This window comes from Jaculus jaculus, chromosome 8, assembly GCF_020740685.1.
Source record: "Jaculus jaculus isolate mJacJac1 chromosome 8, mJacJac1.mat.Y.cur, whole genome shotgun sequence".
In the NCBI taxonomy this organism is placed as follows: Eukaryota; Metazoa; Chordata; class Mammalia; order Rodentia; family Dipodidae; genus Jaculus; species Jaculus jaculus.
This window is the reverse complement of record NC_059109.1, coordinates 113,723,923-113,738,822: the sequence shown is the minus strand read 5'-3', so window position 1 is coordinate 113,738,822 and position 14,900 is coordinate 113,723,923. Positions and strand designations below refer to the sequence as shown.

Here is a 14,900-nt window from a genome sequence, read left to right as displayed (position 1 = left end):
TAATAACATCACACATACCTATAATTCCAGCACTCAGGAGGAATGCCCTAAGTTCAAGGCCAGCCTGGTCTACAAAGCCAGTCCCAAGCTTCCTAGAGCTCTATAGCAAGGCCCTCTCTCAATAAATAAATAGTTTCTGCATGACATATGAAAGCAGTATTTGAAGAAAATCTGCCTCATGTTGCTTAGCTAAATGTACTGGAGAGATCGAAAGTGATAAGACTAGGAGGAAAGGGCTGCTTCCTTGATTTGAAATGTCTGTTAGGGGCTGGAGAGATGGGTCAGCAGTTAAGGCACTTGCTTGCAAAACCTAACAACCTGAGTTTGAGTCCCCAGTACCCACGTAAAGCCACATGCACAAAATGGCACATTCATCTGGAGTTTGTTTGCAGTGGCTGGAGGCCCTGGTGTGCCCATTCTGTCTGTCTCATCTGGCCCCCCTTCCTCTCTCTCTCTCTCTCTCTCCTTGCAAATAAATAAATAAAAATATTGGGTAATAAATAAAATGTATACGGACATGGAAGAAAGGATATTTCTAAGAGACATTTGGAATGAGTATTTCATAGAATTCAGTGAAAAGCACACTACATAATCAGGAAAGAGGACCACCACCACTATTAAAAAAACATTAAGTTAAGAGCTAGAGAGATGGCTTAGTGGTTAAGTGCTTGCCTGTGAAACCTAAGGATCCCGGTTCGAGGCTCTATTCCCCAGGACCTATGTTAGCCAGATGCACAAGGGGACGTATGTGTCTGGAGTTCGTCTGTAGCACCTGAAGACCCTGGCATGGCCATTCTCTCTCTGTCTGCCTCTTTCCCTCTCTGTCTGTCATTCTCAAAAAAAAAAAATTAAAAATAAAAACATTAAGTTAAGCTGGGCATGGTGGCACACGCCTTTAATCCCAGAGTTCAAGGCCACCCTGAGAATACAGAGTGAATTCCAAGTCAGCCTGGGTTAGAGTGAGACCCTACCTCAAAAAATACACAAAAATTAAGTTCCTTAGCCTAAGTTTCAATCTCCTTCTCTGTGAAATGGAGACAACAGTTCCCACAGCAATCAAGTTGAAATTTTGCTTATCAGTAATAAAAGCCTATAGGTAATTATAAAAATAGATATTTCGGGGACTGGATAGATTGCTCCGTAATTAAGGTACTTGCCTGCAATTCCTAATGACCCTGGTTCAATTTCCCAGTGCCCACATAAAGCCAGATGCACAAAGTGGCACATGCATCTGGAGTTCATTTGCAGTGGCGAGCAGCCTGGCATGCCCATTCGCTTTCCCCCCACCTCTCTCTGAAAATAAATAAATACATTTTTTAAAAGTTTTGAGGCAGGGCTGGAGAGATGGCTTAGTGGTTAAGCGCTTGCCTGTGAAGCCTAAGGACCCCGGTTGGAGGCTCGGTTCCTCAGGTCCCACGTTAGCCAGATGCACAAGGGGGCGCATGCGTCTGGAGTTCGTTTGCAGAGGCTGGAAGCCCTGGCGCGCCCATTCTCTCTCTCTCCCTCTATCTGTCTTTCTCTCTGTGTCTGTCGCTCTCAAATAAATAAATTAATTTTAAAAAAAAGTTTTGAGGCAAGCCCAACAGACTGGCCTTTTTAACGTGTGAGAGTGAGAGTTTAAGAGAGAGAGAGAAAAAAAAAAAACATTAGCACGCCATTCCTCCAGCCACTGCAATCAAACTCCAGACATGTGCACGTATGCGACCTTGCACACTTGTGTCACTTTGTGTGTCTGGCTTACATGGGACCTGGAGAGTAGAACATTAGTCCTAAGGCTTCAAAGGCAAATTCCTTACCCACTAAGCCATCCCTCCAGCCCATATAAAAAGTATATATATATATTTGTTGTTGTTATGTTTTTGAGGTAGGGTTTCACTCTAGCACAGGCTGACCTGGAACTCACTATATAGTCTCAGGGTGGCCTTGAACTAATGGCGATCCTCCTATCTCTGCCTCCCAAGTGCTGAGATTAAAGGCATGTGCCACCATGCTCAGCCCAAATAAATAAATATTTAGTAGAAATTTTTACAGGAGAGGCTGGAAGAGATTTAGAGTTTGGGATAGTTTCATTGATAACTGAAAGAGATTAGAAAACCACGGAGGACAAAAGTAGAAAGAGGAAATTTAGAAAAGAGCAGATTTTGGAGGGAGTACAGGTAACCTTATCTATAGTCATGTTGAAAATGGAATATCAAGGCGTGTGAATACAAATGATTTGTAATCATATGAAATGTGGGACCAAAGCATAAGTGAAATCCTGGGTATAGAACTAAATATATCTAATGGGAATTATTGGAGTAGTAATAGCTTACCACTGGGAAACAAATGAATTCGTGATGGAAGAAAACATACACACAAAGTGAAAAGAGATTTAAAGGACTCAAAGTTGGATGGACAGTTCCTACAGCAATTGACAACTTCACCCTGATTCAGTTGCTTTGTATTACCCAGTGGCCTCTTCAAGTTGTTGTTACCAAACCAATCACCACTCACTTTATGTCTCCCAGGCATCAAGTATTCTACAGTGCACACTTAATTACCCACTTACTCTTTATATAACCTATGCAGCCACCATTATGATTCCTATCTTGCCATCGAAGAAATGAAATCTAATATAGTTTAAAAATACTTATTTATTTATTTATTTAAGAGAGAGAGAAAATGGGGCTGGAGAGATGGCTTCATGGTTAAGCGCTTGCCTGTGAAGCCTAAGGACCACGGTTTGAGGCTCCATTCCCCAGGACCCACGTTAGCCAGATGCACAAGGGGGTGCACGCATCTGGAGTTCGTTTACAGTGGCTGGAAGCCCTGGCGCACCCATTCTCTCTCTCTCTCTCTGCCTCTTTCTCTATCTGTCGCTCTCAAATAAATAAATAAAAATAACAAAAAAAGATTAAAAAAAAAGAGAGAGAGAGAGAGAAAATGAGCACTCCAGGGCCTCTAGCCACTGCAAACAAACTCCAGATACATGTGCCACCTTGTACATCTGGCTTTACATAAGTACTAGGGAATCAAACCTGGGTCCTTTGGCTTTGCTGGCAAGCACCTTAACAACTGAGCGATCTCTCCAGCCCTAAGATAGGTGTCTTTTTTTTTTTTAACCTGCCTAAGATGCCACAGTAAATGAACAATACAGCCATGCATGTAGATTTTTCTCCATGTGGTTGGTGGCTCGTTTTTCTGCCACCACCAAACATTAAACTAACCCTCAGATGAGGAGAGTCTGAAAGCATGGGTGGAAAAATTTCTTGGGCCTGTTTTTAGATATAGGCTCATCAGAATCTGTTATTACAACTACGTCCAAAATTAAACGCAAAACTCTTAACAGACTTACTCAATCTTACATTGGGCAATTTCATCGAGATTGCGGCTATCTACATGAAACAGGTGCAGAACTCCAAGATGGGCACCAGACAGACCTGTTACTGCCTTTGAACAACTGCCATGAGCTCACAGGTCTGAGGGGGGGGGCAATGGTTGAGTTAAGGGTGAACAGAAGGCGAAGAAAGCTCTCTCAAGGCGCCCCCTCATTCCTTAGAGCCCCTCTTTTCACCTCGGGGACTCCTCGGAACTTCTCCACTCTCCTCCCTGAAAACCACCTCTTCCAGGGTCAAGAAACCTCCTTTCCTCCCTCCCAGAACCCCCATCTCTTCGTGAAAACTCACGTCCTACAAAACTGCCAAGTCGCCAGGAACAACACCCCCCCAACTTCTAGGTAACCCTCAGCTTCCCCGAACTCTACTCTTCCTGGAACCCCATCTCCTGGGAGAAATCCCTCTTCCATCCGCTCAAAAGACCGCAAGTCCTTCCTCGGTGAGCCTCCCCGTCCTCGCGGACCCCCTGCGCTGCTCCAGGGAGCCCCTCAGTATCCCCGCCACCACCCCGGGGATCCCCACTCCTCCGCTCCATGGCGCACCCCCCCCCTCGCCCCGGGATGGCCCGGGGCCCAGCCTCACCCCGCGGCTCCTCCACCGAACGCCGGTGCAGCTCGCGGTAGCGCTGCAGCGAGGGGACATGTGCCGAGCGGCTGACCTCCGGCGGGGGAGTCCAGCTCCGCACCCGGCTCCCGGCTCCCGTGTCCTCGGGATCCCCGCTCCCGCGGCCGCTCTTGTGCTGCTCCTCGGGAAGCCCCATCGAGTCCAGGTCCGAGCGCGGTGGACGCCGTTGCGGTCGCCCGGTGCGGGGTGGGGCTGGGGAGGGGGGAGACGGGAGGGAAAAAACAGCCCGACCCTAGAGGCGGAGCCTCAGGCGAGGGGGCGGAGCCTAGATGACGGAGGCGGGGCCTCGGGCATCCAATCACGAGCGGAGCCGTGCGCGGGTGGGCGGGGTCAGCGAGGCAGCTGTAGAAAAGTCGAGGGCTTGGGGCGGGGCTTGGGTTGCCGGAAGGGGTGTGGCCGTAAATAAAGTGATAGCCCAAGGAGCGGACTGAGCGTGACACGAGAGAGGTGGCAGCGTGGAAATGACAGGGGCGGGGGCGGGGCCGGGCGTGACAGGCGAGGAGGCGGGCCTGTGGAGTGATGGGGTGTCGCCTGGCTGGGTGAGACGCGACAGGAGGCAGGGCCGTGGAGTGATCAAATTAGGGTCTCGGAGTGCCGGCTAGAGGGAGAGCCTGGCAAATGAGAGGCGTTGGCGCGTCCGTTGTAGACACACCACGGTCTGATTGCACAATCCCGTCACTCCCCCGAGTTGGAAAGAATGCAATACAGTCCGTTCCAGGAGAAAGAGACACCCTTCCCCCCCCCCAACCCCAGTGTCCCCTGAGCAACACCCCTATTCCGTCCTCAGGAGAAATTCTTCCGCGACCTTGAGAGCACAGCCACCCTACCCCAGGATAGGAACCCCCTCCCTGATTACTCCTCTGGGGTCACTCTAATTCACTCCCATTTCTGAAGATCTATTTTTGTTCTCCTTGCTCCCATAAATCTCCACCCAGATCTAAAGGGCCAAGATTCGTTAGATGAAGACTAGGGAAACTCTCAAACCTTTGCGCAAAAGCCAACACCTCCTCTTTACACGAATGGAAATCCCAGGAAAGAGGAATGACTTTCGCAAGGTCAAGGGAGCAAATCGTGACTAAACTAAGGACCAAGTCTGGGTTCTCGCACTCAGATCTGTTTTTACTGCCACGGGCTGAAGCTACGGCTGGTAAAATATCAGTCTATGCAAAGAGAGAGGAAAAAAAAAAAGAAGAGGAATCATTCACATTCTCTTCTCTGCCTCCCAACTTCCTTTTTTACATGCATATATATGTATGCACATTCAAGTGTGTGGGTGCACATGCGGGCCGGTGCACATGCATGTGTGTGAAGGCCAGAGGTCGAGGTCGACATTGGATGTCTTCCTCAGTCATTTTCCACTTTTGAAAAAATTTTTATTTTATTTGAGAGAGAGAGAGAGAGCTAGAGAGAGAGAGAGGAAGAATTGGCTGGCCAGACTCCAGCCACTGCAAATGAACTCCAGACATATGCACCATCTTGTTCATCTGGCTTTAGGTAGGTACGGGGACTCAAACCGAGGACTTTTGGCTTTGCAGGCAAGGATCTTAACTGCTAAGCCATCTCTCCAGGCCCCCATTTTCCACTTTTTTTTTTCCTTGTTATTTTGTTTTTTGAGGTAAGGTCTTGCTCTAACCCAGGCTGACCTGGAATTCACTATGTAGTCTCTGGGTGGTCTTGATCTCAGGGTGACCCTCCTACCCCTGCCTCCTGAGTGCTGGGATTGAAGAGGGTGTCATCATGCCTGGCCTTTTTTTTTTTTTTTTAAGTATTCAGAATCTAGAGCTTGCTGCTTTGGCTAGCCTAGCTGACCAGTAAGCCTCAGGGAGTCCTTGTCTCTCCCTCCCCAGGCAAGCAGTATCCTGGATACCAAGAATCTGAACTCGGGTCTTCATGCCTGTGCCACCAGCTCTTTACCCACTGAACCTTCTCCCCAGTCCCACCCCCAAGTTCTTCACTTCATCAAGACTCACTCCCCATCCATCACAATTTCAGTTCAGTTAGCTCTAGCTTCTCTCTTTCCTTGTCACCCCCAAAATAAGCCAGGTAAAACCCTAAATCTGACTACCTTCACTCATCACTAAGAAGGTTCCACCTCACCCTACAACTCACAGATTTGGCTGTCAAGGCAAAGATCTTTAAATGTCTAACGGCAAGACTAAGCCTGAGGTCTGGAGCAGACAACCTTGACTTCTGATGACTTCGTGGGGTTTATGACTCCACTTATCCCTGCTTCATTTCCCACTTTGCTCCCCTGCTCCTTGTTCAGCCAATCATAAGCCCAGCACATCCTAAACAGAAAAAATAATAATCTCCACATGAACTCCAGACATATGCGCCATCTTGTTCATCTGGCTTTATGTGGAACCTGGGGACTCAAACCGAGGTCTTTTGGCTTTGCAGGCCAAAATATCCAGAGTATGATCCAGAGCCTATACCCAGAGGAGGGGGTCTCAGGGCCCACTAACGGCATACAGACCATGTAGGTGAGACATGGACATCCACTGCTCTGAAGGGGCATAACACTCCGCTGAAGCCACATGGACTCTGCTAAGGAAGCACAGGGTTTGCTAGAGTGAGCATAGGTCTCAGAGCCCATGGAAGGGCTTTGGCCTGGCATTTGAAGGACACTGACCCTGTATGGATTTCCCCCTAGTAGATACAGACTTTACCAAGGAGATTTGAACCCCGATGAGAGGACTCAAATCCCACTAAGTAGATCTACCTACACTGAAGGAGCAGGCATCACTCAGGACACACAGATCTATTCATTGAGTGGGGAGCTGTGAGGTGAGTGGGGTGGGAACTGTGGAAGCCTAATAGGCCCTCCAGAGGAAGACAGGAACTCCTCTGTGGAGAGAAGGCACATGTGATTCTACCTAAAGATGCAAAGACCGTCATTATCCCGAAGCCCATGCCCATCTACACAGCTCTGAGCCCATTCCCTTCCTATCTTTTGTCCCAAGCCTTTCTCCTGCCCTTGTTCCCCCACCTGCTGCTGCCCCCTCCTGTCTATAGGAGGCATTGCAGCTCCTTCACCCATAGTAAATGCTAAAACAGGTCTTCACTGAGCCAGAAGTCTAGGGTTGGGAAAGCAGAGACTAAGTGTAGAGAGGCTTCATCGGCCCTTTTCCTCTTCCTGTAGGCTGAGCAGAAGTTTGGACCTATAAGTAGGGAACTTATTTTTTGGAGATGGGCCAGTAGTGTAAACTGTCGTATTCCAGAGAGAAACACCCTCATCTTTTCTCCTCCCTCCCCTCCCCTTTCCTTTCTTCCTGGTGCTGAGATCAAGCCGAGGACCTCGCACAGGCAAGTGCTCTATTGCTGGGCAACTTCCTAAGGCATTCTCAGCCTTTTATCCTCCCCCATCCCACTTTCCCCCTGGTTTCCCACATTTCCTAACTTTTAATATTTGATTTATTTGAGAGAGAGATCTGGGACTATAGCTCAGTGGCAGAACACTTGACTAGTATGCACAGACCATGGGATTCAAGCCCCAGTATTGCAAAAAGAACAAGAGAGAGAGGCAGATATAAAGAGAAAGACTGGATCTGCCAGGGCCTCTAGCCACTGCAAATGAACTCCAGATGTATGTGCCTCCTTGTATATCTGGCCTTACACGGGTAGTGGGGAATGAAACTCCTATCCTTAGGCTTTGCAGGCTAGCGTCTTAACCACTGAGTCATCTCTCCAGCCCCCTTTTCCTAATTTTTAATTGATAATTTACATACATGTATCATACATGTACAATTATAATCATCTCCTGTTACTATCTCTTGCCCCCTCACCTATCCCCTCCCACTGAACCTGTTCTTTCCAATCAGTCCCACTTCTACTTTGATGTGAATCTTTTCTTTGCCCTCCTCCACCATCCACGATGAAATGTTGAAGGGCCCAGTGTTGTCCAGGTCTTGTGCAGTTAGTAACAGTCACTGTGAGGTCATGAGCACAATGGCTATGCCATATCTGGAAGACAGCGTTCCACACACTCCTATTCATCCTCTGGCTCTTACATTCTTTCTGCCTCCTCTTCCCCAATATTCCCTAAGCCTTGGAAAGGGGTTGATATTACTCCTTTTACCTTTTTCCAGAACCATATAAATATAAATAAATAAATGTGTGTATATATATACATACATACATACATACATATATATGTATATATAGGTTTCTTGAGGTAGGGTTTCACTGTAGCCCAGGCTGACCTGGGCAACAGTGATTCACTACATAGTCTCAGAATGGGCCTCAAACTCATGGCGATCCTATTACCACTCCCTCCCAAGTGCTGGGATTTAAAGAACTCTTAGCCTGACAATATACATTATGATTCCAGGGACTAGGGCTGGAGAGATAGATTAGTGGTTTAAGGCACTTATCTGTGAAGCCTAAGGACCCAGGTTCAATTCCCCAGTACCCACTTAAGCCAGATACACAAGTGGCACATGCATCTGGAGTTCATTTGCAGTTGTTGAAGGCCCTGGTGTGCCCATTTTCTCTCTGTATCTGCCTCTTCCTCTCTTTCTCTCTCTCCCTCCCCCTCTCTCTCTCTCTCAAAAAAATATATATGCATATATATATACATGTATACATACATATATATATATATTTTTTTTTAAAGATTCCAGGGGCTGGAGAGATAGCTCAGTAGTTAAGAGGCTTGCCTGCAAAGCCTTAATTACCACAGTTTGATTTCCCAGTATCCAGATGCACAAAGTGGTGCATGCATCTGGAATTTGTCTACAGCAGCTGAAGCCCCTGGTGTGCCCATTCTCTGTATGACTCTCTTCTATCTCTTTGTTTGCAAATAAATAAATAAAAATATTAGCCACCAAAAAAAAAAAAAATTCTAGGGCTGAAGAGATGGCCCATCGGTTAAGGTGCTTTCCTGTGGTGCTTAATGGCCTGAGGACTGATTCCCCAATACCCACATTGAGCCAAATGCACAAAGTTCATTTTTGTATCGGCTGGAGGCCATGGCGCGCCCATATTCTCCCTGTCTGTCTGTCTGTCTGTCTCTCTCTCTCTCTCTCTCAGTCTCTCTCTGTGTTTCTCTGCTTGCTTGCAAATAAGTAAAATATTTTTTTAAATAAAATATTCCAAAATACTTCTTTTAGCATACTGAAACGTGTTCTTTGGGGTGGAATCAGAGGGCTTGCTTTCAAACATCTTAAAACACAGTAAGGTTTGGAGGTCACTTTCCCATGCTGATGGATCGGGGGTTTCCAAAAGAAGTTGGGGTTAAAAGAGAAGCCTGAGAAGTGTTGGAGCGCAGAAAGGCATCTGAGGTCAAAAGAGAGGTCCGGGAGGGATGCCGGTGAAAGCAGCCGTCTGAGAATGAAGGCTTAGGGGATTGGGAGTGTGGTGAAGGCGGAGCCCCAGTCGAAGACAGGTCTGGGAGATGAAGGAGTCGTCTGAGATCGGAGGAGGGAACTCGTGGAGTCTGAGGGGTCCTAGCAGTTTGGGTCAGAGGAAGAAGCCGCAGCCGGAGGCTTTGCGGGTCAGTGGTCAGCCCCCTGGGTTCGGCCCAGGATCGCACGCGGGGCCAGGGGCAGCATGCTCGTCCTCTGCGCTGACTCCCCGGTCCTCCTGCACGCACCTGCGCGCACGGCTGCAAGGCTGCAGGCTGTGGACCGAAGGCCGGCTGGGGGCGAGAGCGACGCGGACACGGCCAGGGTGGGGGCGCCCCCTCCCGGCTGTCCAGGCGCTCAGACCCCGCCCTCCGCCCTCGCACCCCCACCCCCGCCGCTGCCACTTCCGGCAGGCGCTGCGCTGCTGGGGGGTGCGGGCGAGGATGGCGGCGGAGAACGAGGCCAGCCAGGAGAGCGCCCTGGGCGCCTACTCGCCCGTGGACTACATGAGCATCACCAGCTTCCCGCGGCTGCCCGAGGATGAGCCGGCGCCTGCAGCCCCGCTCAGAGGCCGCAAAGACGAAGATGCCTTCCTGGGAGACCCCGATACCGGTGAGGCCCACTGGCCCCTGTCCCTGCCCCAAGCTCTGGGAAGTGCAAAGTGCTCCCTTCAACCTGTCTCGAGCATCCACTGTCAGTCTCCATCTCCTTAATTCATCTCCTTCCTCCTGCACCCTCTCTTCTCTTGTCTCTGTTAACTGTCTCGTGGGGAAGGGGGTGCATTTCTGCTTTGGAGGCGTAGGATGCGACAAGAAGAGGTTGCCAGGGACTGCAGTAGGAGGGCTTAGCATTACCTTTTAGGAAGAGCCTACCGAGAAGCAAGGAAATGCTGGAGGGGAGATCCCTCAGGAACAGCTGCGATCACCCAGTAGAAGCTTCTCTGTAGCCACAGAGGACAGGGTAGGAGAAACCAAGTCAGAGACTGCGGTAGGAGGAATAGAATCTTAGGTCTTAAGAACTTCCCACAGCCAAGGACTTATGGGAAGCAAAGAGTCTGGAGAGATGCTGAGATTCCCCTCATGTCCAGGGATGGGTAAGGCAAATAAGATTCCCCTATGGCTGGGAGCCCTGGGCTTTTGGGAGACAAGGGGATAGACTGCATGACCTCTCAAAGTCCTTGGGGACTAGAAGGCACTTGCTGTCCTGTGCATTACCCTACCCTTTCCAGAACCATGGCTTGGATACTGGTGAGATAACCTGATCCCTAGGTGAGAAGCAATCTCCAAACTGCACTGTGTTCTTAACCATATGCTAAGAAAATTAAGTGGAGGGAGGATGGGTGGGGGAGGGGAGAGAAGAAACAGGGCTTAGGAGAGACCTGGGGGCCAAGAGCTCTCTCAGTATTCCTTCCCAGTGCTCTCTCTCCCATCCATGTGGCCCATCGCTGTCTTGTCTTCCATTCCTCATCCTCCATCCCCCAGCCTTCTTTCCCTCAACGTCACTTCCTGGCATTAGAGCATCCTCTGCCTCCCTCTTTTTTCCTCCCTGGCCCTGCACTTGGTTCTCATCCCTTACTGGCCTAGCCAATGCCACTTCTCTGGACCAGCTCTCTCTAGCCTGGCTCTTCCACAGCTGTTCTTGGCCTGACAACCCCTAATTCTCACCCCCTTCACAACTGTCTGGTCAGTTGGCCCTGACCAACAACCCTTTCCAACCCCGACTGGATTGCACTTTACGTACGATGGGACGGTAAGGGTGGAGCGTGGAGGCTTTGGGCCATCAAATGTCAGGGCTGTGGATCAAAGCTTCTAGGCGGAATAGTCTTGGAATCAGGAGGTAGCGGGGAGAGGTGTGGGAAAGGTGTGTCCTGGTGGATACCAGCCTGAGTCAGGTCTTTTATTCAGAGATCAGGAGTGATGGTTTTGTTCTCTTAGCATTGCCCTGGCAATATTACAGTAGGTGTACCTACCTCATACTGTGCCTTAGTTTTTCTCTTCCAACTCAATAAAGAATGCTTGTCTGTCTTCATTTACAGCTTGGAACACTTGATCTATCCTCTCCTGACCCCCTGTTAATATCATAGCATTTATAAAAGCCTGTGATTATTTATTTGGGCTCCATTACTGTAAGCCCCCCTGAGGGCAGGGACACTCAAAGAATAATTGTTGAAGGAATAAATGAATGAGTAAATGAGTTAGAGGATATTTCAGGATGAAATAATGGTAGGGAAGGGAGGTTCCAAGATCTCAGGAATATTTTGAGGAAATTCAGTACAGGCACTGTCCTCGTGTGTACAGAAATTCAGCAGTGAGGGGACTGGAAATGTAGTTCAGTGGCAGAACACGTAATCCTAGACATACAGCAGAGACCTTGGTTTACCTGAGCTTTTGGGAACTTAAACCTTATTGCAGGGTTGTGCGCCAAGATTCCAAGGGACATGCCTCATGGGTACCCAGGACCTTGGCATCATATTGGCACAAGCATGTCAAAGGCACTTAGCTCCGCTTCCAAGTTCTAAGGTCCTTTGGTCCTGGTAGATCAGTCTTTTGGCTAACATGACCTTCTATATTCTCGACCTAGTAGTGCCACCTAGTGGCACTACCCCTTCTTCTGAGCCTGGACCTTGGTTGTGCCTCTAGTCTGACATTTTCCAAAATCAATTGTCAGGCATCCCACAGCAGGCCCTATGCAAAATGGAGCTGGATAGTGGCCACTCCAAGGTTAGGAAATATTTTCTTCCACATGGGACCCACATGTATCTCCCTCTCCTAGACATTAGTATCTTGCAAGTGCCTCTTTCAACATGTTCTATGCTGAAATCTTCATTTCTTCCCCATACACCCCCTCTTCCTCCACGCTATTCTCAATTCATGACACTGCCATTTATCCAGTTCCTAATGCAGAAGTCTAGTCCCTGTTTTCCTTTCATTACCAAAATGTGATCTGGTATTCTCTGTCCTCCTAAATTCTATTTTCTATCCTGTCATCACCACTGTAGACTAAGCCACTATCTGTCGTAACAGTTTTACTCATAAGTCCTTCGCCATCCTTCCTGCCTCTGCCCCCGCCACAGAACATCCACTGCTCTGAACTTCTGGTCATGCCACTCTTTAGTTCAAAAAACTTTAGTGACTCTCCTCTTTAAGTAAGTAAGCAAGCCAATGATTGGGTGACTTCAGTCTCTAGCCAAAAATCTCTGTTGTGAACACTGGACTCACATTATCAACTCTACTCAGGGTTCCTTTATTATAAAACCAGCTAAAACAGTATCATCTAAAAAGAAAAAAAAATTGGATTGTGTACCTGAAAAGTCCAAGAAAATAGAGCTTCAGGCATAGATGGATCAAGGTCCTAAAAAGCAATGAAATTTTCTCCATCTTCTGTTCTGCCTTCCTTTTTGTGGCCATTATCATCAGAAAGCCTCTCATCATATTAGGGGTGAGATGTTCCAGCAGCTATAGACTTAATGTTCTATTAGCTTAGCAACCCAGACCAAAAGCAAGCTTTTCCTTTTCCCAGTAGTTCAAGCAAAAGAACAAATTTTGAGCACTGATGTCGTGGTTTTGGGTCACATGTATGTCCACGAACCAGCCACTGTAGAGAAATGTTTGTTCTGGGCTGGGGAGATGGCTCAGTGGGTAACTTGCCCTGCAAGCATGAGGGCCTTAGAGGACCCAGTTTGCCCTAATTTTGATTCCTCAGCACCCACATAAACAGCTGAGCATGGTCATACATGCCTGTAACCCCAATCCTGCAGGGAAGAGAGAATGGAGAATTGCTGGGGCTTGCTGATGAGCCAGTCTGATTGAAAATGGCAGCTACGGGTTCAGTGAGAGACTGCCTCGAGGAAACAAAACAGATGAGCAATAGAAGAGTGTCTCTGACGTTCTCCTCTGGCCTCCCCACACACATGCCCAGGGCATGTGCATCTGCACACACACACATACCACCACATACACACACCACATACATATACCACAACACACACACAGAGAGAGAAGAGGAGGAGAAAAGAAAAACAATGCCTGTTCTGGTCTGTGTCATATAATCATGCTGGTCAAGGATGAAGGAATTGGCTGAGGAAGGGGCAAGGGTGCTCCTAAAAGAAAATTCCCTGAAAAGAATGGGGAAAGCTGGGTGTGTGAGTTCACACCACCTATAATCCCAGCACTTCAGAGAAAGGTACAGAAAGGATCAGGAGTTAGAAGTTAGTCCCAGCCCCACAGGGAGTTCAAAGCCAGCTTGGGGTATATAAGACACTGTCCAAAATAAATAAATAAAACAAAAAAGATAAAAATTAGATATCTTTGATGCCAGCTACATTCAGGCAGCAACTCCTTGTTTCCATAAATTTAGAATCATCAAAATTAAGCCCATCATCTTTCTCCTAAGAGACTAGAGATTTTTATTTATTTATTTGTTTGTTTGTTTTGAGGTAGGATCTCACTCTAGCCCAGACTGACCTGGAACTTACTTTGTAGTCACAGGCTGGCCCCGAACTCACAGCAATCTTCCTACCTCTGCCTCCTGAGTGATGGAATTAGAGGCACATGCAACCACACCCGCTCTATTTTTTATTTTCAGTTTTCATATATTTTTTAATTAATTTATTTATTTATTTGAGAGCGACAGACACAGAGAGAAAGACAGATAGAGGAAGAGAGAGAGAATGGGCGCACCAGACAGTTTTCATATTTTATGTATTGATTTTCATGTAAAGGGAGTGGAATGAGTACACCAGAGCCTCCTGTCACTGCAAAGAAATCCAGTTGTGTGCACCACTTTGTGCATCTGGCTTTACATGGGTCCTGGGGATTTGAACTCAGGCCATGAGGCTTTGCAAGCAAGTGCCTTTAACTGCTGAGCCATCTCTCAAGCCCCTATTTGTTTGTTTTTAGACAAAGTCTCACTCTGTGGCTTAGGCTGACCTGGATCATCACATCAGTCCAGGATGGTCTCAAACTCATGGTGCTCCTCCTGCCTCTGTTTCCTGACTTTTCTGGTCCCAAACCAACCTTTTACCAGTGTCTTGTCCTTTTATGTGTCAATAACATTTATTGTCCTAGCACCTACACAGTATACATGGTATGTACTCAGCAATTTATTTTCTTTTTTATTATTTACTTGAGTGTGTGAGAGAGAGAATATGGGTACATCAGGGCCTCTAGCCACTGTAAACAAACTCCAGACACATGTGCCACCTTGTGCATCTGGCTTACATGGGTACTGGGGAATTAAACCAAGATCCTTAGGTTTCACAGGCAAGCACCTTAGCCGCTAAGCCATCTTTCCAGCCTCTCAGCAATTTAAAATATTTTTTAAATAAAAAAAATTTAAGGTGGGGGCTGGGGAGATGGGTTAGCGGTTAAGCACTTGCCTGTGAAGCCTAAGGACCCCGGTTCAAGTCTCAATTCCCCAGGACCCACATTAGCCAGATGCACAAGGGGGCACACACATCTGAGTTCGTTTGCAGTGGCTGGAGGCCCTGGCGTGCCCATTCTCCCTCTCTCTCTATATCTGCCTCTTTCTCTCTCTGTCACTCTCAAATAAATGAATT

At 47.9% G+C, this 14,900-nt stretch overlaps 2 protein-coding genes across 6 annotated transcripts in view; one reads left to right on the top strand and one right to left on the bottom strand.

The window, feature by feature from the left end:
- Window positions 1-4,157, bottom strand: part of Acss2 (acyl-CoA synthetase short chain family member 2) — a 65,109-nt gene extending 60,952 nt beyond the window's left edge. For all 3 annotated transcript variants that reach the window (XM_004668110.2, XM_045156176.1, XM_004668111.2), the window contains exon 1: window positions 3,957-4,157. In XM_004668110.2, the coding sequence (XP_004668167.1) occupies window positions 3,957-4,134 (178 nt within the window). In that variant the 5' untranslated portion in view covers window positions 4,135-4,157. The remainder of the gene's footprint in view (window positions 1-3,956) is intronic.
- A 5,619-nt stretch (window positions 4,158-9,776) lies between these two features.
- Window positions 9,777-14,900, top strand: part of Ggt7 (gamma-glutamyltransferase 7) — a 28,483-nt gene continuing 23,359 nt past the window's right edge. For all 3 annotated transcript variants that reach the window (XM_045156704.1, XM_004668109.3, XM_045156703.1), the window contains exon 1: window positions 9,777-9,955. In XM_045156704.1, coding sequence (XP_045012639.1) covers window positions 9,787-9,955 — 169 coding nt within the window. In that variant the 5' untranslated portion in view covers window positions 9,777-9,786. The remainder of the gene's footprint in view (window positions 9,956-14,900) is intronic.